Genomic DNA, 24,134 nt, shown 5'->3' with positions numbered 1-24,134 from the left:
GAACAGAACAGGGGGGCGAATCTGTTTACACAAGGGTGCTCAGAGCCACTGAAAATGAAACTTTCTGAAAACCAATCCCAAGGTATATAAAAAAGGCCCTTATATAAAAAAAGGGCCACAATAACCTTTAAATTGTACAGATGGAGGAAGGACTGAAAATGGTGGATGGAGCAGGTGTTGAGATATGGGCTCAACACAGGGAGCAACACAGAAAACACAAGAGAAAAAGACAGATGAACCGACAACCAGACACAGAACTGAAGCCCAACTTGTAGGGCAGTCACCTGGTGCAGCCAATCACACTCTCGGGTACAGGCGAAACACATCAGGGCAGGGAACAGCAATCAGACAGAAGGAAGAGAAGTCAAGGAGCTGAAAACCAGCTACAGCGTGAGACTTCAAACTAAACCCGGAGAGAGACAAGACTGAAAATGTGCACAGTGACCAAATGTGCATTTGGAGAAGGTACAGCCTCAACTTATTCTGGTGACATGCAATTTGGAATCCTGGAATTTGACACCAGGCGCACAGTTACGCCAGTTTTTGAGAAATGACCATATATGTTTGAAGCTTTGTTTTAATCTCTAAAGAGAAAGTTACGAGAAGTATATATGTGAGCAAAAAAAAAAACCATAAAAACTCCTTTCTCCTCCATTAAATGTCTTGAGACTGTTACTTTGTATGATTTTAGATCAATAAAGTTACGAAGCAGATTTCTAGTGATCAAAGTATTTTTATTGGGAACACATAGTTTCCACCCACAGCCACATTATTTTCTGATAAAAATCCATTATTTCCTTCCATTAAGATGTTGAAAGTCCCAGTTTCCAATTTCCACACAGCTTGTTCCCTCGTGAGATAAAGATTCTCACCCGGGGTAAAGGAAGCTCTACTGGCCAACATTTGGACCTGATGCCCCAAGGCGAGTCCCTGAATCGATATCCACTGCTCCGTGTCGACGACCCCCGACTTATGGGTCGGATCAATCAAGAAGAATTACGTCTTACATCAGCAGTGTGAAGGCGAGCAGCACGCTGACCAAGCTGCTGAGCACCGTTGTTGATGTACCGGCTGTCCCAGCGCCGTTCCATAGGGTGGTGGGTTTAAACTTGGGAAGCTTCTGACAGTGCCTCTGGTCGGCGCCTACGCAGGCAGCATAGGCCATAGCGTGAGCAATGTAGTTCTGCTCGTGGACGCCCTGCAGAAGGTGGGCCATCGGCCCGCGGGCCAGCACCGCCACATCCTCCCCACTGTGTGTGGTCGACTGTAAGGGGGCGGCAGAGAGCTGGACGTAGTCTTTGGCGTCTTTAAAAGACAAAAACAAAAAAACAAAGGGTTGATTTCAAATATGTTTAGGGCATCCAGCAATAATATTAATACGTTAACAATGGAGGGATTCCAGCTTTGTGTCTGGAATCACGGAGTTCTTTAACTAACCGAAACTTGTCATTATACCCTATGGTTTCAAGGTACCCTCCATAAAAGCCCCCTTTCTTTGTATCCGTTTATGACTCTTAAAAAAGTGGTAGCCCTGAAACATGCATTAAGACCTTTCAATTTAACATCAGCCTAAATGTCTTGTGTACTATAGCATATACGTGTTTCAACTATTTAAAAATGTGACCATGATCAGTCTTTATCAGCCAAGATGTCATACTTGGTGACTTCGATATTTATTCCTTGATCTTCAAGAATAGTTAGAATACATTATTTTTCGTAGATCTGGACATTGATATTGATGTGCAAGACGTGCAGAATTTAAGACTATTATGAAAATGGACAAGAATTTTCCTTCACATTTCTTAAAACAATATAAGCATCCTTGTGTTTTTCTCTAACAACAAAATATTTGATCTGTAAATAACACGTTATATCATTTGACACCAGCATTCAGTGGTGCATAAAATGTGGGAAAAGAAATGTCTTCTTTTTTTTTTTTTCCAAGACATTCTTTTCTTGACTTTAACAAGCCACTCGGGTAAGGGGAAATATGTGCACGAATATACTTCAAATGTTCCCGTTTACAATTACTTTGAGAGTGACCCATAAAGGATTAATAAACATTATGACTGAAAAGACCAAGTTCTTCTTAGCAAAAGATTTGCCATTATATCGAAATAGTCGCTAGTGAAAGAGAGAAATTGATGGATCAGCATTTTTCTCATCACCTGATGTGGTTCACATACTTGTGAGGAGAAAGTATCAATAATGTCTTACTCGTGGTGACATTGCGGATGTCAGGGCGTTTGCCATTCACGATTTTGTGTCCCGGTCCATTTCCGTACATCAGTATGGTGTAAGGTAGCATGTCTGTAGCCCACAGTGGAGATTTACCTGGAAAACATCAACACCGATTCACATGTATGGTCTTGCACATAGGGCCCATACACTCTCACAGACCATACATACATGAATGCACAGGGAAAGAGGAGGGGGTTAGGGGAAGTTGGGGTTTGGAGTCGCACAGGAGGTCCGGAGCTTGTGGAGTCTCTTGGTGTTTCTCTCCAGAGGAGCCATTAGCCTGTTGAGTCTCCCCACTGATGAGGAGCTCCGACTTTCACGAGCATAATAATCACCACTGCTCTATTAGGAGGAGGAGGAGGAGGAGGAGGAGGAGGAGGAGGAGGTGGGTGATATCAGGGCAGAACAGGAACGAGGGAGTAGAAAGGTAGGAACAGCTCTACACAGCCAAAGCTCCATCAATACAGGCTTAAAGAGCTAACACTGATCTGAGAGCTGAGCCTTTTAAAGTGAATATTTAGACACCAGATCCATCACTGAAGAATCTATTTTGTTTCGCGGCAGATTGGGAAATGTGGTCAAGGCAGTATTTTAACCTCGCAAGATATTTAAAGCTTCACAGGAAGTTGAAGAAAGTGGATACGAGATATATGACTAAACCTAAAAATTAATCAGTATGTCTGAAATGTTTGCCTGGTGCAGTGTAGACGTTCTCACAAAGTTAAAATTCGTTGAAAATACACTCCACCCACCCAAACTGGCTGTATGCTGTACTTGGTAGGATGTCTCACTTTAGTTTTTCATATGAGAGATATTATTGTTACTTTTTGTTTCAGAAAAGTTGTATTTTCCCCATTCCCATGGAGACGGATTCAGAGTATTCTTTGAACATTCCCAAAGTTTAACTTTGCGAGACGCTTTCAAAAAGTTGCCTTTCATACTGTATATATAATGGAAGATAACAAGGAGTTAATGCTTTGTCCACTGCTCTAATGACGGGTTATAGTTATGAACAAGTAAGTCCAGTAGAAAACAAGCCACCTTACTACACTGCTAATGTATTATTTTTACGGTGCAGAGCAGTAGCTAACAAAATCAGTGACGTCTCTGTGCTTTTCAGGTATTGGCAGTGTTGACATCGAGCGAGCAAAGTGAAACAGCAAAGAAAAGAAAAAGTGAATTCAGCGATCCTTAATTTTGTAATTTTGTAGACCTGTACTTTTTCTTTGCTGATTTATCAAAATGTCCTCAGCAAGGAGGCCGTGAGGTCAATAAAGAGATTAACGGGCAAGAGTCTGATAGAGTGAGAAGAGCCGAATGGAGAAAAAAAAATGTGTGAGAAAGAGAGAGGAAGGCGTTGGGGTGGTTGGTCGGACACAGGCAGCGGGGAGAGAGACGAGGAGAAAGCAGGGGACTGAAATAGAAAGGCGGGCAGGGAGAAAAGCCGCCAGCTGTACGTGTTTACCTGGACTGTAATTGCAGGGGAGAGAAAGCAGGGGAAATGTCAAGCTGCTGGTGGCAGGAGCACAGTGAAGCTGCGAGGAGGCAGGACGCACGAGGCGTCACACAATACACACACGACAACACACACAAAATTCCATCCCAATTCTTTTATGGTCATGGTGGATACACACAGAAGAATTTCTCCTCCTATTGTGAGAAAAGGACTGAATGATGCTACATTGACACTTAAGGTGATCAGGTCCCTGTTTAACCAGAGACTAAGTCCCAGTGTTTTCAAAAATCTATGTTTTCAAGTGGCTTGGAGCACCGGCATCGTGATAGCAGAATGAAGGCTTTCCATTTTCACTTGAAAACATTGTTGTGTAAACAAACAATGATATAATTACCCAGAATGCTCTGCCCACGGAATGGAAAACCGTTGAAGGTGAGGGGATGGGAGTGGTCAGCCATCACTACAGTGAGAGTTTCCAGCTCGTCTGTGAGCTCCAGAGCCTTTGCGATGGCGTAGTCGAGGGCAACCGTCTCGTGGAGGGCCATGTATGCCCGGCCGTCGTGGTGAGCCTGGTCGATACGCCCACCTGAGCGAGAATAGAATAGAATAGAATAGAATAGAATAGAATAGAATAGAATAGAAATACTTTGTTAATTCCACACGGAAAAAGCAGGAAGGAAAGGGAACCTACATGTATTTGAGCTATGTTTCATAGTTTGTTTGTCTGAAAATCGACGTCCAAATGTCATAAAGTCACTCCATCGGGAATCCGTTTCTTTTATAAACATTTCAAGTTCCTAAGTATTCCCTTAGTTTGTGACTTCACAATCGACCAATCAAATTGCCATCCTATTCTGTCATGACTTTCTTCTCAACCCCCTACACAAACCAGGGTTTGAACCTCTACCCACAATCTGTCAGCGCGTCCAGGGTTCTACCAACTGACCCACAGCCACAAATTCTAGATTTTGAGATTTTTCTTTTAGCTGACTGAATAAAGACTCGACTAATATTCAAAATTGATTTTTTTCCCCCCTCTGTTAAAGTGCAGACTGCTGTTTATCCACTATATAATCTCAAATATGTCGTTCTGACAAAGTCCTGGTTGATCCTAAATCAATTTGAGTTGGAACAGATGAGAAAATGTATCAATTCTGAAAAGTGTCTCAAATGTCTAGAAACCAGTGGCACATCTCACAGAGGTAACTGCAATTGTATTCTGGATGAGTTTTCCAGTTGGTGCAGTATGTACTGTTCAAGCCTGGCCAATCTCCTGGATTTCAGAGCAGAACCTTTTTCTCCTGCACAGAGTAAATCTAGCAAGAGGATGAAACCTACTCCCTCCTCCACACTCCTGCCCCCTCCATATTGTAAAGGAAAGTAGACCCCACTTAATAAGTTGTGATCTTGGCGAGGTGTCAGTGATTGGGTGCGCCATATGCCTGCTTCTATTTATATGTTTTAAAGTCATTGTGAAGACACTCCGGAGCACCGTGGTGTCCCCAGGCAGCTGCCTCAGATTAAAGGGGAGATGGATGAGGGGGCCGGCAAGGCAGCAGTGTGGAACAGAAACACATCAGGTTACGGCTCTCCTGCTAGCACACACTGCGGCAAACTCATCGAGCTGTATGCAGAATCAATGTCAAGCCACCGGATCTGGTGCAGGTACACAGAGTTCTCTGACAGAGATCGTCACTACAGCAGATAACACAGGGATCACGCTTAAACCCACCAGACGTAAAGTAGAAAATACATTCATATTGTGGCAAAGCTCAATGTTGACTGCAATACCAACCTGTTCCCTTTGAATGTTATACAATCAATGATTCAGTCGATACATCTGGACCAACCACGTGATTTTACCATCAAGAGTAAGTCGCTCCTTCTCTCAGGGGACTTCAGTATCGAGTCTTTTGATGGATTAAGTGATACCAGTGTGTGGAAAGTGGTGCTGCTGTCCTCACCCTCCACCAGCAGGAAGAAGCCATTGAGGTTTTTCCGCAGGATGCGAATTGCCTTTTCTGTGGTCTCCACGATGGATGGGTCCATGCTTGGGTCTCTGTCCACCTCAAAGCGGAGATCACCAGGTTCGAACAGAGCTGGAGGGAGAAACCAAATCAGGAATCTATCGGCCCACAGCAGAGGAGCAGCAGGGAAGGAAAGCCCCATCTTCCTCCGCACACTTCTACCACTATATTTAACACCAAGGAAGTGAGGGAGCACGCAGCCAAAGAAAAATCCAAAAGTTTATCGGAGGAAGTGAAATAAGCACTCAGTCTAAAAAAAACTGGATGAGTGGATCTCTTTGACTCCTCCACACCATCTCATACTGCACTCAGTGTATCAAACAGATGGAACATTTTACAAGTATAGAAACACAAACTAAAGTAGAAATGCAGCATTTATATTTGACCATGGCTTGTGTTGTCCTTTTCTTTAATGCAGGTTCGAGCAAGGTTCGAGTATTTTAATACAAGATCCTTATGATTGAGGTTTCTTCTAACAATATAGCATGATTAAACAAACACTCCTCAGCCTATTGAAATAGATAAATACAAAAGATGTGAGTCAAGGACAGGCTGTTGCTATGTTGGTAGTGCATCACAGGTTATCATCACAAATATGAATCTGCTTTACTTGGAAATAACCAAGGTGATGGTCACTGATTTATGCCAAATGGTTTTGATGTTTTCATTCTACTAAAGCATAATATATTGTTTATTGTGATTGTTTTAAGTTGCCTTCCAGCTCATTCCCTACATTTGGACCTCTGTGGCATATACTAAAACTGGTAAGAGAAATGGTCAAAAATTCCCAACAACACACTCGTCAAACTTGTGGAAAACCTTCCGAGAAGAATTAAAGCTGTTGCAGCTGCAAAGGGTGAACCAACATCGCTTTAAATCCTTTTGCTTAAGAATGAGATGTCACTCAAGTTCATATGTGAGTGAAGGCAGCTAAGATACTACTACTTACTACTACTGCAGCTACTTACATAATGGATGAGAAATAAATAAATGTAGTTTCAGAGACAAATATTTCCATTTGTTTATGGAAGAAAACGCTTAGTGAGTGGAGCATAATGAGGAAAATGTCTGAATAGAATTGTAGTAACAGTAGTTAAAGTAAACATGATCCACTTGGCACAGATTTGAACTACTTGTGTTTGTACCTTCAAAACACGATGTGGGCCAGCAGTAGTTTATTGAGGACAGACATCACTCGTATATAATGAAATCATAACCAAGGACACAACAGGCTTATTGTTGAACTGTTCCTCAAGGCCCGGGGGAGAAGTCTCTACCTTTCTGTGAAAAGAAATAAATATACAATAGAAAACGTACCCATGAGGTAGTCAGTGGTTTCAGGGTCAACAGCGTCGAAATGGGTTTTATCCCACACATACTGGGCAACCTGTGGTACAAAGATGAACAACAGTGAGGGAAAGTAGGACAGCTGCAGCAATGTGTTTGCTGCCTGCTGTGAGTCACCACATGACTCACTTGTTGATGTACACCATCCCTCCAATAATGGCTCTCTCAACTGGCACTGATGCTGTTTGCAATCTACAAGTTACTGTAAAATACTTTGTTATTCACAACAGCGGTGATTCATTTATATTCATCCTGCCGGGTTCATTCTCCAATTGCTCTCAAGAATGATCCGACAGATGAAGGTCTAGAAAAGGACCCGATTAATTACTTGTTGGAAACAAACAGCACTGTGTGCATGTGCATCTCAGGCGATTAAAGCAAATTTGAAGGTGAGAAGTTATAACTCTTTTTTTTTTTATCAAAACATTTAGAAAACAGTGATTTTGTTGTGGCGTGTATCTCAGTTATGCCTCAGTGCTGCTCATGATGGATTTGAAGCTTGCTTAATCATCCACTATATCCAATATTTCTCTGCAGTGTTCATGTGGCAGAAGCTGAACTCTAACCCGGTCTGTTGTTACTCTTTAAAGCAGACACTTGAACCTGACACTGAAATACATAAATAAATTATATGTACGTGTATTTAAGTGCTCTGATTTCACACCTTGTCACATTGCTTGGTGATTTGGCTTTGTCCCACCACCCCGAGAGCTATAAATAAGCCTGTGCTTGGTAAACATGTTACCTTTCCCATCTTGGAACTCTGCCACTCTTTGATTAGATCACGTCCGTCTTTTCTTTGGCCCCGGGACGAGTACTCCCAGGGGTACTCGGGGTCCTTGGTGCCTCTGGGAGTCATGTACTTCCTGCCACCGCCGATGATCACCTGGAAATAAACACAACACACACGTCCAGGTGTGGATTCAACAGGGCCAAATATAAATTGAAGGGGAACTGTTAGGCTCTATAAGAAATGTTCGATTATCTCTTATTGATTTCAAGTCTTCACAAAACAATTAGACTTCGATTCTAGAGTTCTCTGAGTTCAACTCACATCGATGTCAACGTTTTTGATGAGTTGTGATGCAATATCAGTGCAGCCTTCTTTTTTGGCACTCGCTGGCATGTCAGCGTCGCTGTACCACTTCCTGCTCACGCTGTGGGCGTAGGTGGTGGCTGGGGTGGCGTGCTGCACCCGGGTGGTTGTCACAATGCCAACAGACTTACCTGCAATGAGAAGAAGCAAGAACAAAAGGTCAATAGGTAGATGTACAAAAAAATTACATCAGACATCACACACAATGGGAGCATTCGAATGAGGGTGAGATCCTGTTTACAACAATCCACTGAATGACATTGCAGGTTAACACACAATGCGAAATATTGGAGCATTACAGTGAATTAATCTGAATTTGGAACCAAAAGATAAAGAAAATCATAAATCGAGGACGGTAGAACAGAAACTATCTTATAATAAAGTAAACAAACGAAAGTCGTGAGTGGCCAGCAAAAGGGATGCAAATAATTGCATCATTTTATTCATACGCAGTAAAAATAAATGCAATCACACACAAACACACACACACACACACTCAAAGTTGTTTTGTTTTTTTGTTGTTTTTTTTAAAGGACATTATACAACAATCTATTATGATAAACTGTTTCCCAGCATTTTGCACAGTCTGGTAGAAAAGTCTGACATTCCATATTCATCAAATCAAATGCACCACAGCGATAGAGCGAATATCAGCCTCTATGTTTGTGTATAACATCGTGTTTACATCCATTTTATACATGCAAAGTTTCGACAGCTCAGCCCATTGGTGTCTTAAAGAGGTTCAGTCATATTGTCATTGATTTGGAACAAGTGTCAGCGCCCTCTCTGGAGGCTCATTTCCAGTTCTAGTCAATCAGAAAGCTTCTTGAACTCAAAGCGGAGTTCCAACAAACTATTGTTATTCTGTGCTAAGAGCAAGTTCATTTTAAAATCTTAAAAAAAAAAGGGGGGGGATTTCCATTATTTTATTAACAGCTGTGGAAAGTTGTTGAAAAGTGGACATGCCCAGGGGAAAAGAGGACTGACTTCAAGATGTCATGGATGATGTTGAATTTATGATGGAAGGGAGAAAACAATGCATAAACGTAACGCCCTCTGCTTTAACAGCTGTCATAAATGAGACTAATGAAAACAGTAGTAGACTGAAGAAGTGAGGCCTCACTTTTACTTTGCCCCCAGTGTTCCTGCACAGAGGCTGATAAGGTCCCCCCCGCCCCGAGAAGACATCTTCTTTAAACACATTTATGACATCAGATAGAGTCCTCTTCAGGTCCAAGTCTATAAATACCTCTCAGTGCACACTACTGGTGTGTGTGTGCACGTGTGTGTGTGTGATGATATCCGGTATTTATGGGCACTGATGACAGTGGAACATGATACGAGTGGAGGTGTTTCCCAGTGCGGTGGAACCAGAGGCTAGCGGCTGCCGGCGCTCGCTCGCAGCTCCCTGGTGGGCCGGTGTAATTCCACTGAGCCTGGAGGCGGACCGCAGCGCACTGCAGAGCGCTCAGCTGTAAAATCGGGTTTTGTAGAAGCTGTAACAGACCTGAGGGATTTTCTTTGTGACACGCAGGCTTGTGTCAGGTATCCGCCTGCTGCCTGAGCAAGAGACACGAAAGCCTCAATCACAGCATCACCGGAGCTTCCTCGTGTGACATTAAATGCGTCTGAGGGAAAATGGCTGCTGCCACTGGACATGGAGACGGCGTAACAGATGATCCACTGTGTGATATGTGATGTAATCTTGTTTTTACAAACACGAGAGAATTTTCTTGACGGGATCGGTGGAGTTTGTCTCCTCTGGTGTTCATTTACACATCTGCAGTGGGATTTTCCATTCAAATCGTAAAAAGACGCTTGGCCAGTGGGAGTCTGTCGCTTGATTTGTCTACAAGATATCACGTTGACTTTGATCTACTCGTTTTCCGGAATCCAGTTCGCTTACATGACTTCAAAAAATGAGCACTTTAAACAAGTTCAGATGTGTCATGAACAATAAAAAAACATTTTGTTTAATTGCGAGTTAATTTACACAAATATTCTATGAGTTATAGTTTAAATCTTGATTCTTCTGCTGTTGAACCAGAATGTATGCATACCAATTGTTCTTAACAAAAGAGCTAATATTTATGAAAATAGTTTGTACAACACATTACGCTCAAACTAAGGAGAATATATTAATTAAGCACAACATCATGAACCCGGTTTCACTGTGTTGAGAAGTCTGTTGACTTTTAATATCCTCTTTAATATCTAATACCTTTTTTCCTTAAGAGAAGCAACAAGCAGTGCATTTGGTGTCGTTTTCTAATGTTGTTAGAAACTTTTCCAGTGTTTTGAAAACATGTATTGTTCTGCAGTTAATGTCCCTAACAGGGAGCGGTGGCTGCGTCTTGTACCCAACCCAAAGCATTTCCATTGGTCAGTCTGACAGTCTCATATTTATTTTGAGAACAGATTGCTCATCTGTCCATATGAATACCCGTGTCCTCTCTATTGTTAATGTTCATATGATTATGTTCTCTTTGTGTATGTGTGTGTGTGTGTGTGTGTGTGTGTGTGTGTGCGTGTGTGTGTGTGTGTGTGTGTGTGTGTGTGTGTGTGTGTGTGTGTGTGTGTGTGTGCGTGCGTGCGTGCGTGCGTGTGTGCGTGTGTGTGTGTGTGTGTGTGTGTGTGGTTTCATTACAAAAACAAACAACAGCACCCACTAGTGTCCTGGCATGTGAACTCCATCCTTTTAAGGGTTTTCAAAGCATTGCTGAGTAAAAACCAAAGTTTTCTGGAATGGAACCTCAAAGTTTTGAATTTTCATTTCACATAAGTGGGGCCTTATTCGGGATGGGGGGTTTTTTTTTGTTGGTTTTTTTTTGTATCTCTCATCTCATTATTCCTCGCTCTCGCTGCATCCATTAGAATTACATGCAAGCTATGTATCATGCAGATGACGTGTCATTTGCAGCCCTGGACCATGGTGGTCTCACCTGCGTCTTTGGCCCACTTCAAGATGGACGTGACCTCGTTGCCTCTTTGTGTTTTGCAGATGCCGTTGCGGCCCGCCGCGTTCACGCCGATGGTGTTCAGGTTGGTTTTCACGCCGCACAAGTAAGCTGTGGCCGTGGCTGCACTGTCAGGGATCTGGAAGTCCACGCTGTAGGTCTGCACCACACAGCCGGGCATAAATCAAAGACGGAAATGAATTATTCATTAATGTGTAATCATTATTTATAGCAGGATGGGATAAAATCAATCTTCCTCTCACTGTGATTAATGTTTAATCTTAAAACCATATCATATAAACATTCCAAATTCCAAGGTAAGCAGAGTTGCCAATGCATCAGGAGAGAAATTCTTGCTGATAACCACAGCAAGCCTGCGTTAGTCACATGTTAGGTCACAAATTCGCTGAGAAATATCACAACAAAAGATTTGATGTGGGAGATGAGGTGTGTGCGTGGATCTTTTCTGCTAAACTTGCAATCCAAAAACATGTGTTTGAGGTTTGAATATGTGAACAGTGATTTAGTGGATTACACTCTCATCTTGGAGGAAGGATGCCATTGATTTGGATCTAAGTGAATGAGACTTTTTTCATGGTTAAAGTTATAGCTGCAATCTGATCCAGTTGGACCAATTCCTTTTATTTTATTTTTTATTTTTTATTTAATGATTGACTGGTGATTTATATGTGAAAAACATTTCTCCTTCCAACTCCTTTTACATCAGTGACACCCTCAGTGTGAATAATAAAAGCAATATAAACAATATAAACAAGAAAAAAAAGTATTAAATGCAGCAGAGCAGAGACAAAGGAAGCTTGTACAGGATCATCCATCATACTGTATATCCATCAATCTCACTTCTGAATGACGAGAAAACAAACAGAGCCAGTGAAGCAGGTTAAGTGAAAGTTAAATTGTATGTTTTTTTTGTATTTTTATTTGACACCTATCTAATCCACTAGACTGATTTCTGAGAAGCAAACTGCACAGAATCTGCTAAATATTGTTTTATTTCCAAGCAATGTAGCTCTGTTTATGTATAACTTCTTTATTTGCTGCAGGTATTATACTTTGAAAGGATTTCTTTTAACGTTGCCAACATTAATAGCAAATTGTTATTCCAATAATGTTTGAAATATCTTAATATATCGCTGGTGAGATCAGGTTATTGACTTTGTTACATTGGAAAAGACCACAATTATTACATTAGCGGCAGCTATTATGTTATTGGCAATCATTACATTATAGCTGGTTAAGGTTTGGTTTGGGGGTTGGATCAGGGGAGGGCAACACATTTTCCCAAGAGGCCACATTAGCCAGACATTGCTTGACTTGGATTTTTCTCAAAAAAAGAATTATCTCTGGATAAAAAGCAACTTGTCTCACTATTTTCATGAGTTACTGATGCTCTGCATCACTTTCCCAGACTTAGTCTTGTAATACATTTTCAATTCATTTTTTCTAAATCTTGAGTAAGCATGTAAATTAAACCTGTATTTTTTTTTCACTGTTTTCTTTGCTACTTAAGATACGAGACAACATGATGTAGCAACCAAAATATAATTTATTACATTTAAATGTAATGAAACCAATAATAACTTGCTGTTATTACATGCATCACACATACAACCCATCTTTTGTTTGAGAATTTCTCAGTGACACCTTGAGAGCCGGTCAAGTAGATCCAAAGGGCCATGTAGGGCCCCCGGGCTTTATGATGCCCAGGTCTGGTGCAGAGGATGCCCCTAAAACAGAGACCCCCATAAATGTGCTTGTTTTGTGCACATTTCTAGGAGACTCCACTACTCTAGCTGGGTCAATTTGACCTTGGTGGGACCAAAACGTTGGATCCTGTGAGGTTTAGCCGTGTGTGTGTCCGTGCCTGTGTGTGTGTGTGTGTGTGTGTGTGTGTGTGTGTGTGTGTGTGTGTGTGTGTGTGTGTGTGTGTGTGTGTGTGTGTGTGTGTGTGTGTGTGTGTGTGTGTGTGTGTGTGTGTGCGTGCGTGCATATGTACCTTGGCCAGGCCCACGTGAGGGAAGGTGTCCATGGTCATCACTGTCTCCTCTCCTGCCTGGTTCTGCAGCTGTCCCTTCAGGATACGAGCCGCTGTGTAGGTTGTGATTCCCATACCTGATGTGGACACACACACACACACACACACACACACACACACACACACACACACACACACACACACACACACACACACACACACACACACACACACACACACACACGGTGTCACCTCAATCAGCAGCACCTTTCCATTTTCTTCAAAATACTTGTTATTTTTGTGCTACGCATCATTGAAACAGACAGAAAACAGAAGCGACAAGGACACACATTAACTGGAGGTAAAAAAAAAAAAAATAGATCAGGGAGGGTCTAATTCATGCTTGCCATACCTGTTCAGCCAGGACAAGCTATCTCAGGTTGTTAGGAAGATAGCTGTGTGGCTTTTCATAACTCACCATCTCCCAGGAAAAACACAATGTTCTTGGCAACGTTGGTATTGGGCTGGCGGTCCAGCACAGATTGTAGTGTCTTCCTGGCCTGAGACCTCCAGAACTCTGGGTTCTCCTCCTCCACTGGAGACAAACAGGCACATCAAACTGCAGTCAGATCTAGAAATACTGAAACTTCTTTCTCCACTTTCAGGTGTAGAAAATCAGATTGAGGATCATGGAGCAGATTTTTTTTATCTTGTGGTTCGATCTTTGCTTGTGCTGCCTGGATTTTTTTTTTTTTTTTTTTATCACATATTTGTTTGGATCAGAAGCCTGCTGATTATATTGTGTTGAAACAGGCTGCCAGAGATGTTTCTCACTAAAACTAATTAAATACGTTCACTGTGGGATGACAGTTTTCTGATGGTGTCTGTGGATGTCTTCTCTGCAGGGTTTCCAGATTGGGCAGTTTTAAGCTGTGTTAGGCTTCTTTTTTTTTTTTTTTAACACATTGGGTGTGTTGATAAAAGTTTGGGCTGTGTTTTATAACTTCAGGTAGATTCTTCAGAAAACATTCAAAAGAAAATATTCACAAAATAGTTGAAATTTTGCGGCCCAAACACAAAAACATACTAATTTTAACAAAATAAATGTAATTTCAGTCATTTGTTTTGTATTTGTTTTTGTTTGTTTGTTACTTAAAAGGAATACATTCAAAATAATATTTAAAGGTTACAAAATAATGTGAAATACAAGTAAGAACAGCATGTCGTGTAAAATTAAACTTGATTTGAAGTTTGATAGTTGAGGTTTCCATTGCTACTATTTCGCTGTTTATCAATTTTAGAGACTCTTGGAAAGAAAATCAGGAAAATATATTTGTACATGAAAAAGTGTTTGTTTTTGGGGGTTTTTGTTTTTTGTTTTGTTTTGTTTTATTGAGTTGAGCAGTTTTTACCTTGTGTTTAAACCTTGTGTTGCTGGAAAACCTGCTGATTGGTCCGATTGGATCGCACACTGTCATTTATGGAAATTGTAGGTAGTTTAACATGCAAAAATAACATAAATTATTTCATTTTGTGCAACTTTTTCCTTCAAGTTAATTAAACTTGAAATGAAATTCAACCAGAATAGGGAGGCAAGAAAGCACAGGCAATACCCGTGGTTTAAAGATTCTTTAATATTAATGAGAATGACCAAGATAAGACAGACTGTAAATCAGGTTCTCTAAGAGTATGTTTCCTAATACTGAAAAGACTGTATGTGTAGCACATGGTGTCGTGATTTGCATTGTTGCCTTATAGCAAGGACATCTTTGGCTCGCGGCCAAACTTTTCTTTTTTGGAGTTTGTTGGGTTTTTCCAGAACAATCACATGTGAATGAGGTTAATTGGTGGCCAGAAATTTCCCATATATGAATTTCAGTGTGAGCGTTCGTCTCTCTGTGACGGACTGTCAACTCACACTGGATAAAAGTGCTACAGATGATAGAATAAACATCTGGATGCAGCGAATCTCCCACCTCGGTACAGATGTAAACTAATGCTTTGAACGAGTTTCAAATGAAAATGCAATGTACTATCAAAGGGGTGTTTCATGCATCCTGTAGATATTGGAGGGGGTTTTCTTTTTGTTTGTTTGCTTTAAAGCTCCTGTGGGACTTGAATGTGAGTGTGAGGGAACATCACATGCTTGTTTGTGTCTCAGCTGTCACAGCTCCCTCTTATGCCCCCCCCCCCCCCCCCCCATCTCATGCAGTACGTTGCTCCAGGCTGATACAGTGATTCAAAACACTGATCACACACGGTGACACAACTCCACATGTCCTGGTTTTAAGGTTCTTACAGAACAGCTTGGGTGGTGAAGTGTTTTTTGCAGGATTAAAGGAAACGAGAAAATCTGAGCAATTATCAAGGAGGGGAAGAGGAAAGTAAAGAGATGAGTGGAAATAAAGTGAGCTGAAGTGACAAAGTCTGAAAGCATCACGGAGGAATATATACATTCCACACGTTCAGTGATGTTCTGTGCGTCTTTAATGTACACAAAAGAAAGAAACAAGACAGTCATGATAAAGTTTTGGTTTTTTTCCCCTTAACTTCAAAACTTGTTATTTCTTTGATAATGGGTTTAATAACCATTCAGCCAGCAGTTTTTAATGTTAATCACCTTCTTCCTTGAGGTAGCGACGTTATGTAACAGAAATGTGCACTAGAGGTAATTTAACCTCAATCTAGGGAGCCATGTTCAGCATTTACATACATGGACTCTGTTTGGAATAAGGATCTGGATAAATCACCTCTTTTGGAGTGACATTTCATTCCGAATGGACCCTAACAGATCAGAATCTGACAATAAACACATTTAAATGAAGCATTTTTATTCCAATCAAGCTTTTGTTACTTATTTCCATCCATGTCAGTACAACTAGTTAATTGTTTTAACAGCAAACAGAAGCTGATTCAGACCGTGTCAGTGCTGGTTCATGCCTGTTTGTATGAAGATATGTTGTTTTTGTGTATGGACTCATCGAGAGCTGGCACAAAAGCAGCTTTAACAATGCATAGACACTGCTTTCTTACTAGCAACATTATGATCCTCCTGAATTAGAAAGTAACAGCTCTGATAATTGTAACGCTTTATGAGGACGTTCCCCTCTGTGAGCTGCTAACATCTCGATTTCCATCTGACTGCTGCTGTTTCAAGTGCCAGCTGATGGAGCAACACATGGTTCAATGTTAGCCAATGAGATTATGGAAAACAGTGACTAAAATGTTGGAGATGCAGTGACTAAAACCAGTAAAATCTAACATTTCTAAAATTAAAATCCAAGAGAATCACAAAGAAAAAAAACTAAACAGATTAACACCAAACATTTCACACAACAAAATGCTTCCTTTTGCGTGTTTGATATCGTCTCACCCTTGGCGACGGATGATCCGACTGTCACCAGCAGAAGGAGCGCTAAGATGGTCCCTCGAGTCGAAGCCATGGCCACGTCTGAACCCGGAGGTCTGCTGCTCTGGACTATCCAAAGATCAGCTCCTCCACTGGAATAACACCCATCTCCAAATCACACCCACAGGCTATCATCTTTATCAGCAGGTCATAAATACATAAAGACAAATAGAGCTGTGGCAAATCAGTGGAGCCTCAGTGGCGGATTTAAAAGACTGTGTTGTCCTGCATGGACTCGATTAATTCACTGATCTATTTAAATCTGTGTTTTAAAGAGTTTGTAAATGATTATTTTTTTTATCACCAGTTGTATGACAGATGATCTTAGGAATTTATTTATGAATGAACCCACAACAGAGGAATAGAAAGCGAGTGCTTGTGATTTCTAATCATAGCTGGTCTCTGACTGATAATGCAACAAGGAATATGGTTATGTAAGTGGGAAAGACAGAGTCCACCAGGACCGAGCTGAATGGCAGAAGCACTCAGCCATCTCTTTTCCAATGAATATGTTAACAGGAGTGAAAAATATGAATTGACTATCATGGATTTGTTTTGTGCTTGACTAAAAATTCCGCTTCACTGATAACTGAAAGAAAAAAAAAAGTTAACATAGGAACTGATGGAAATGCGTAGTGAATTTTCAATTTTTTTTATTCAACAGGTGCAATGCGTCATACTGATAATGGGACTTTTATCGGAGCTAATTCGATCAGAGTGTTCCCTCCACGATCACTGATTAGTCTCACCAAATGTGAATAGGCCACTAATGACAACTCTGGCAAATTGCTCACACGCCAAGTGGGTTAAACAGTCTGAATTAGTTGGAGATGAGAGCATTACACCTGAACAGAGATGCACCGATGTGCATGGGGAGATGTCTTATGTGTAATGCTCATTCAGACAACTGGAGAAAAGGACAACGTAGAAGAGTTTTGTTGAATAATGCGTGTGAATTCTAGAAGGATGAACTGGATCGAAAACTGTGAATCAAATTAGAAAAAGGTGGCACACCATCAAAGCAGCCAACGTCTGTGCTGCTTCATCTTTTATTAAAATATCATTGCTAATGCATTTTGGCCAGAAGCCATTGTCAAAGAGTGATAAGTGATTATATGAGAGAGATGAAGGACCCTGGACAACACGTTTTAGTCACCGTGAGCTGCATATCGAGTTTTATACCAGTGCATTCTTAATTATTTTATGGCGTTAACCACGTGAAAATCTAAAGTTTGTCTATATGAGAGAATGAGGTTAGTATAGATGGATATAGACGTTTACCACCAACAAGTACATTCCGCAGACTTTTACTGGTTGAGATGGTTTTGAACAGATATATTCACCACAGACTTTTACTGGTTCAGTTTATTCTAGTTTCCATCCAGAAGGGTTGAAGATTAGTGCTGCACTCCTGGACACTCCTGGACACTCCAAACCTCTTACAGCTGGATAATACTCTTATACACAGGAAAACTCTGCTCACAGAGGTCAGTTCAGTATTTGATACTGTTATCCCTGTTAAGTTAATCATAAAACTCACTAATCTAGATATCTTTTTATTAGCACTTATGACGAACAAACTCCCATGTGTTAGGTTAGATCAGCACTGCTGCTCCACCTTCCCATTCAGAATTCAGAATTTCAGTGAAAGGGCATTTTCTCAACATTGCCATTCAACATTCATTTTTCTGTTTTCTGTCTCTTTCATCTTCCTGAGGAAAATAAGAGATTTCGTGACCAGAGCCGAACTTCCACTGCAAGCTTTCGCAGGAGCAGCTGACTGTCTCGCTGCAGCCCACTTGATGCACATAGACATGTTGTCAGTGATGCTGCTGATGAGTCCTGACCACACGTTGTCCTCATCGGTGTGGATCTCAGTGGCCAGCAGGTCGGACAACTGCTGCATGCAGGCCCGACCATCTGCTGTGGCCTTATGATTCAGGACGATGCTTGTGTGTGGGTCTGCGTGTGCGTGTGCGTGTGCGTGTGCGTGTGCGTGTGTGCGTGTGCATGCAACGAGCATCACATACAGCTCAGTCAATACAAGATCACTCCAAATGTTGAATAATTTGAAACATGAGCAAGGATTTCAAGCTGCTTTTGATGCTTTACGGACTCCGAGTTCAGTTTTCATGACTGCCACCAGTGTGACATTTAGAAAAAAAACATTGGCTGCGGAGCCATGTGTGACTCCACAGCCCCTCTGCAGTGTCTCCCTGAAGCTTTCATGACATATTATGTAAATGAACATTGTGAGCGGGTATCGAGGAAAGCAAAGCATGGACCGACTGATTTGCATACACCGTAAAAGATGTTGGTTTATGCAGGTTCAACATGTGGAGAGAAACAACGGAAAAGTTATGTTGAAAAATGTGAAGCACCTCAAACCATTGAGAATGGCTACAGAAAGGTAACACAGCTTTTAAAGGAAAGGGTAAAACAGCTTCAATCCGGGTTCTGCCAAACCACCACCAAGCAAATGGTAAATATTTCATAGAAAACATAGGTTTTTTTTTAAACAAATTTCTTAAAGAGTAGTGGACACAATGCAACATTGCATTGCATTTTGCATCAGAAGGTATTAAAATGGACTTTATATTGAGATTGTAGTCCCTTTCCAGAGTAACTGTTTGATTTAGTGAAAATACAGACACTTCCATCATGTATACTCTACTCCACCACAAACATAAACTCTCAGGTATAGAATTATTTGTTATCATGGCACTAGTTCACTGCTCCGGCTCACTCAAGATGAAATTAGGCTGGATGTGGCCCCTGAACTAAAACGTGTTGGACACTCCTGGCCTTAGTGCTTCAAAAGGCGGCACAATGGTGCGGTGGTTGGTGTGCTGGCTTCATCGCAAGAAGGTTGTGGGTTTGTGTGGTTTGCACGTTCTTCCTATGCATGTGTGGGTTTTCTCCAGATTCCTCCCACAGTCCTAAAACAAGTATGTGGGGTTGAATAGAGACCTTAAGTTGCCTGAAGCGATCCAGATTAACTCATGCTGGTAGATTTTGAAATTCAACCCGCCTCCAAACCGTTCAGGAATATCTGGCTGACCTTACCCCTCCTCCAGCTGGGGATAACACTAACAAATAGGAAAATAACTTTTGCTATAACTTGCTCCCACAACACCGGTGATGTGCTTTGGAGCTATTAGAAGACAATGAATATGTAAATATAAGGCGTTTCCATACTTGTGCTTGCATTCATTACACTCTCCCACGTAAAGCCTCCATTAAGAGAACAGTTGTGGATTGAAAAAGAGGGTGTGTGTGTGTGTGTGTGTGTGTGTGTGTGTGTGTGTGTGTGTGTGTGTGTGTGTGTGTGTGTGTGTGTGTGTGTGTCTTGGGATTTGCTGCTGCTGCGGATGTTGAGTTGGGGGCCGAGAGGTGACCTCAGTCGGGTTTTATCAGCGACCTCCAGTGCAAATCCTGCGAGATGAGGAGGTGACAGAGGTGGAGGAGGAAGTGAAGATAAAACGAGGAGAGAAAAACCTCAGGCAGCCAAGCTAGAAATGAACAGAGGCAAACAGATCCTATTGTAAATGCACTGGAATACGGTTAAAAAAAAAAAAAGAGTCAATTTTACATCTCCAATGTTCTGCGTGTCTCTTCATTCAAAGCTATAAAACGTAAAGTAAAACGTTTTCATTTTTATGTTGTAGGCATTCATGTACCTTCAGACTCTCCTCAAGCACAGTTGATGTGACAACATTTCAAATGAAAAGGCATCTTTATTTACATTTTCATTATGTGAAAATGCTGAAAATTATGTAGTTAGTGTGTAGTTCCACTAGTGGGTGCTCTTCATTGTTATGATTTTTGAAGTGAAACCACACACTTGCGCAAAGAATAGCACGCTCTAAACAACTGAAAAAATTTTTGGAAACTTGCTCCCAAGGTGGAACTTTTTGAAAAAGCTTCAATTTGTCTTTGTGGCCCCACATGCCAACTACATCATTTTCAGAGTTCCTGCCATTTCCACGTAAACAGACATCATTTTCAAAATGCTGCATTGTAAATGCGACTTGTAACAGAGTACTGGATGTTTTTCACTGATCAGAAAGAAAGTGGAAAAAGATCAATCTTTATACACATGACAGCAAGGTTTTTCACTGCAAAAGGTTTCAACACCTTTTTGTTCTATACCACAAGTACTTTTACTTCTTCAGCTGCTGCTCCCGTTTGCGCGAAGTCTTTGTTTTTGTCACATCACAACAGTCAGTGGAGCCAGGCATCAAACAGTTGTGCTAATAAAGTCTTGAACTCTAGACTCTTGATAAATGAGACCTTTAACATGAAGGGGAATGACTTGCTGTCTTCTGTCTTTTGGAGCTGCTGTGAACAGCCACTGTGCTGACTGTGTGGGATTAACACAGTACAATGCCCCCCCCTGGTGTGCGATTATGGAAGTTTAGCCACGGTGACTGTGGGAAGGGAATTGAGTGTCTCTGATGTTTCGGGAAATGTAGAAAACAAACCTTCATGCTCCACAATTGGTTTAAGGTTCTTCTGTTCTAGTTGGCATTTGGATTAATCAAAAATGTCTAATTTTCTTCACATCACACATGCAGAAGTGATTTGACTCCAATGATTAAATGAGCTACATCAGATTATATAATTCCTTCAGATTTTGAATAAGTAACTATGGTTCAACTCCATTTTGAGAGGCATCGAGCACGGGTGTCAACCATGCAGTCTGGGTACCAAAACATCGGTGTAAAGAGAAATACTATAGCAGACAAGACTTAGATCTTCAATTTTCCAAATTAGAAACTGCCTTTATTGGGTATTGATAGAAATACCAAACACCCAATGGTCACCTAAGGATAATTAAATATTAAAGGCAATGTAAAGTCCAACATATAAAAAAAGACATTATAAAATTTATGGAAAAGCATTACATTGACTTAAATCACACATATTGAAATATTTGTAGCTTAATCTGATTATCTAAATGGGTTAAAGTTTCCATTAGATTTATCAAAAAGACGAGCTACAAGCTACTGAGCAGCACTGCCCTGGAATATAATGTGTAATTCACAAATAAGTGCCATTAATATGAAAAAGCACAGGACATGTGTTCCAAAAGCTTTTCTGTGAAGCAGCACCTTAAATCATACAAATTATATTTGTCACCACTTTAGAATTATTAGTTTGAAAGTAACAGGCAAAAAAAGCCAGAAGTTACCAAAACTCATCACTCATACAATAAGGGATATAATCTTTTGCAATGTAACGTTAACTCTGTTTTATATACACCCAACTTGGCTCAAACTGGGCTTTGTGTGCCCCCCTGAATGAAGGCGAGTTTGACAGCGAGCCCCCGAGAGCTCTGTAGACCTCGACACCACACAGTCTCTGCAACATCCGTCAAGTCTATTTTTAATTTTTCAACTGAAAACAGTAAACTGTAAACATTCAAGCTCCCTCAAAACTGTCTTCATCCGTGGTATTTTACCCACTCAGCGTCTGCTGCATGTCAGAAATGTGTCTCCTTGTATGCAGAGGATGTTGTTGAGAAGCATGGAACTTGCACACGAACAGTGTTGCATTTTGAAAACGATGAGCCGTGAATCCATCTTCGGTGACTATGAACACCCATTTTGTGAATGAAGGGCCAAAAAAATAAAATAAAATACAAAAAATCACTGAAAGTTTTCCATTCTAACTTGAAAACGTTGTGTAAGTGGACGGTTCGCAATTGATTGAATGGGAAGAACATGTGTTTGATAGGACAGTCCTCAGAACCACAAAGAAGGTTCTGCTCTTCCTTATCTCTGGAAATCTGTCACGATAGGTTTATGTTGAGACGAATGCGTTGTGCTTGGTTTCCATTGTGAATAATCCTTTTCTTACATATTCATGAAAATACAATCTATAAAATGGCCCAATTCTAAATATCATTTGTGGAGTCAAATATGTCGACCAAACTGTTCTCACAGCCTGCGGGTTCAGGTAACATAAGATTACCTAAAATCTGTGAGTAAGCCTTATGTCTAACAGCGTACCTCTCAAAAAGTATACCTACAAACTTGCGAGAATTGCAGAACTGGCACACAAGAAGACAGCTGGCCCAGTTTCTATAATTCGATGTCTTTCGAGATTTAGCTGCCTCACTCAAACCACATCTCAAAGAAAGACTAAATCCTTGAAAGGTTTCAGACGGCCGGCAGATCACTTTCTTAAGCCTTTGGAATCCCTTTGCAGCCCAGAGGAAAAGCACTACCAACGTTTGTCAGGTGTTTTCTTTTTAAAATGCCTCATCTCCAAACCATCAAGGAGGTGAGCAATCTTACAAGAATGTCTTTTAAACAAGAGTCCCGAGAGCAAGCTGGAGGTATATTTATGTGCTGAGAGCATGTCATTGGCCAGAACCTGTGTATTCATCAGATTCACAGCACAGACAGACCAGAAAAAACAAGCGTATCACAAAGAGTCTTTCAAGGGAAATGCAATGTCAGACATGCGTTGGAAGGATTGTGCTTTCACAGAGAGTATGAACCCTCACAATACCTTGTTCAAACACAAAGTGGAAGGATTACATTTGAAAGAAACGACTCTGCTGTAAGTGATGCAACAGGGTCCAGCTGCAGGTGACAGCGCGGCCCAGTGAAAGCAGGTTAAAGATAAGTCAACCCCCCCCCACCACCCCCGAGGTGGAGTGGTGTGTCAGCAGGGACTGAGCAGGTCTCGTAACATGCAAGATAAGCTGATACCGGCACCTGAAACTGAGGGCTTCGCTCAGGGTGAGGTTACTCTGAGGTTGGATTACAGCACACAGGCTGCAGTGGGTCTATTGTGTGACCAGCCGCGGAGCCCACAGTGACCCACCAGCCTGAGCAGCTCTGGGAACACTGATGTTTGGTCTCTTTTGGAGTCGCACTTTCTATTCCTGGCTGGTTCGGGGTAAAGCAAAGGGCACCAAGGCCTCTCGACACCAATAACACAGGCCTAGAGTAGGGTTATTATGCTCCGGTACCTCTTCAATGTCTTAATCCTTCCATATTGATAAAAGATTACTTAAGCTATTCAGTCATTAAAATCTTCAATAGATTGGCGTAAAACACAAAACACTATTCAGATATGCAAGTGCAGCACGTGAAAATCAGCACTATGTTTAGAACCAAGTGACAGGTTTGAGTCCCGTGAATGGAAACCTTCGCGCACAGAAAACATTGTGGGATCTTGTTCAGTGTTTCTTGGCTGTCGAAGTGAAGCTCGGCCGGCTGGCGGCGTGATCCAGCGCTGAAGGTTTAATTGGGGAGGGGGGGCGGGGCAGGCCTCGCTCTCTGGAGTTCCCCAAAAAGCCCGGCAACGCAAGTTCAGTTCAGTGTGTGAAGCAACCAGCAGGTCAGAAACACACGGATGACATAACAGACGCCTTGCCTGCAGGCTCAGCTAACAGTTACGCAACGTCCCCCTCTGCACACACATCTCCATTCTACTAATGAGGATCAGGCCCCGACAAACTGATACGTGTCAGCAGCGGCAGCTCCTCTGACCTTTAAACTGTAGCTGGTAAATAAGAATGACAAAATTCATCAGGATCACGTTTCAGCCTTTTAGGAAAATAGCTTTCTTTCACTTCAGCCCAGTGGT

The 24,134-nt window shown here is 41.4% G+C and overlaps 1 protein-coding gene across 1 annotated transcript; it reads right to left on the bottom strand.

The window, feature by feature from the left end:
• Positions 1-1,003: 1,003 nt before the first annotated feature.
• Positions 1,004-16,563, bottom strand: alp3 (alkaline phosphatase 3; the record flags this gene model as incomplete). The annotated part of the gene is made up of 11 exons (XM_080510684.1): positions 1,004-1,305; positions 2,218-2,334; positions 4,092-4,283; positions 5,662-5,796; positions 7,042-7,111; positions 7,817-7,957; positions 8,126-8,298; positions 11,110-11,284; positions 13,142-13,257; positions 13,599-13,715; positions 16,494-16,563. The coding sequence occupies 11 exons, from the start codon at positions 16,561-16,563 to the stop codon at positions 1,004-1,006; spliced, it is 1,608 nt and encodes a 535-aa protein (XP_080366810.1).
• Positions 16,564-24,134: the final 7,571 nt, after the last annotated feature.

This window comes from Blennius ocellaris, assembly GCF_963422515.1.
Source record: "Blennius ocellaris genome assembly, chromosome: 2".
NCBI lineage: Eukaryota > Metazoa > Chordata > Actinopteri > Blenniiformes > Blenniidae > Blennius > Blennius ocellaris.
Note: the sequence above shows the minus strand (reverse complement) of the source record. Positions and strands in the feature narration are given on the sequence as shown.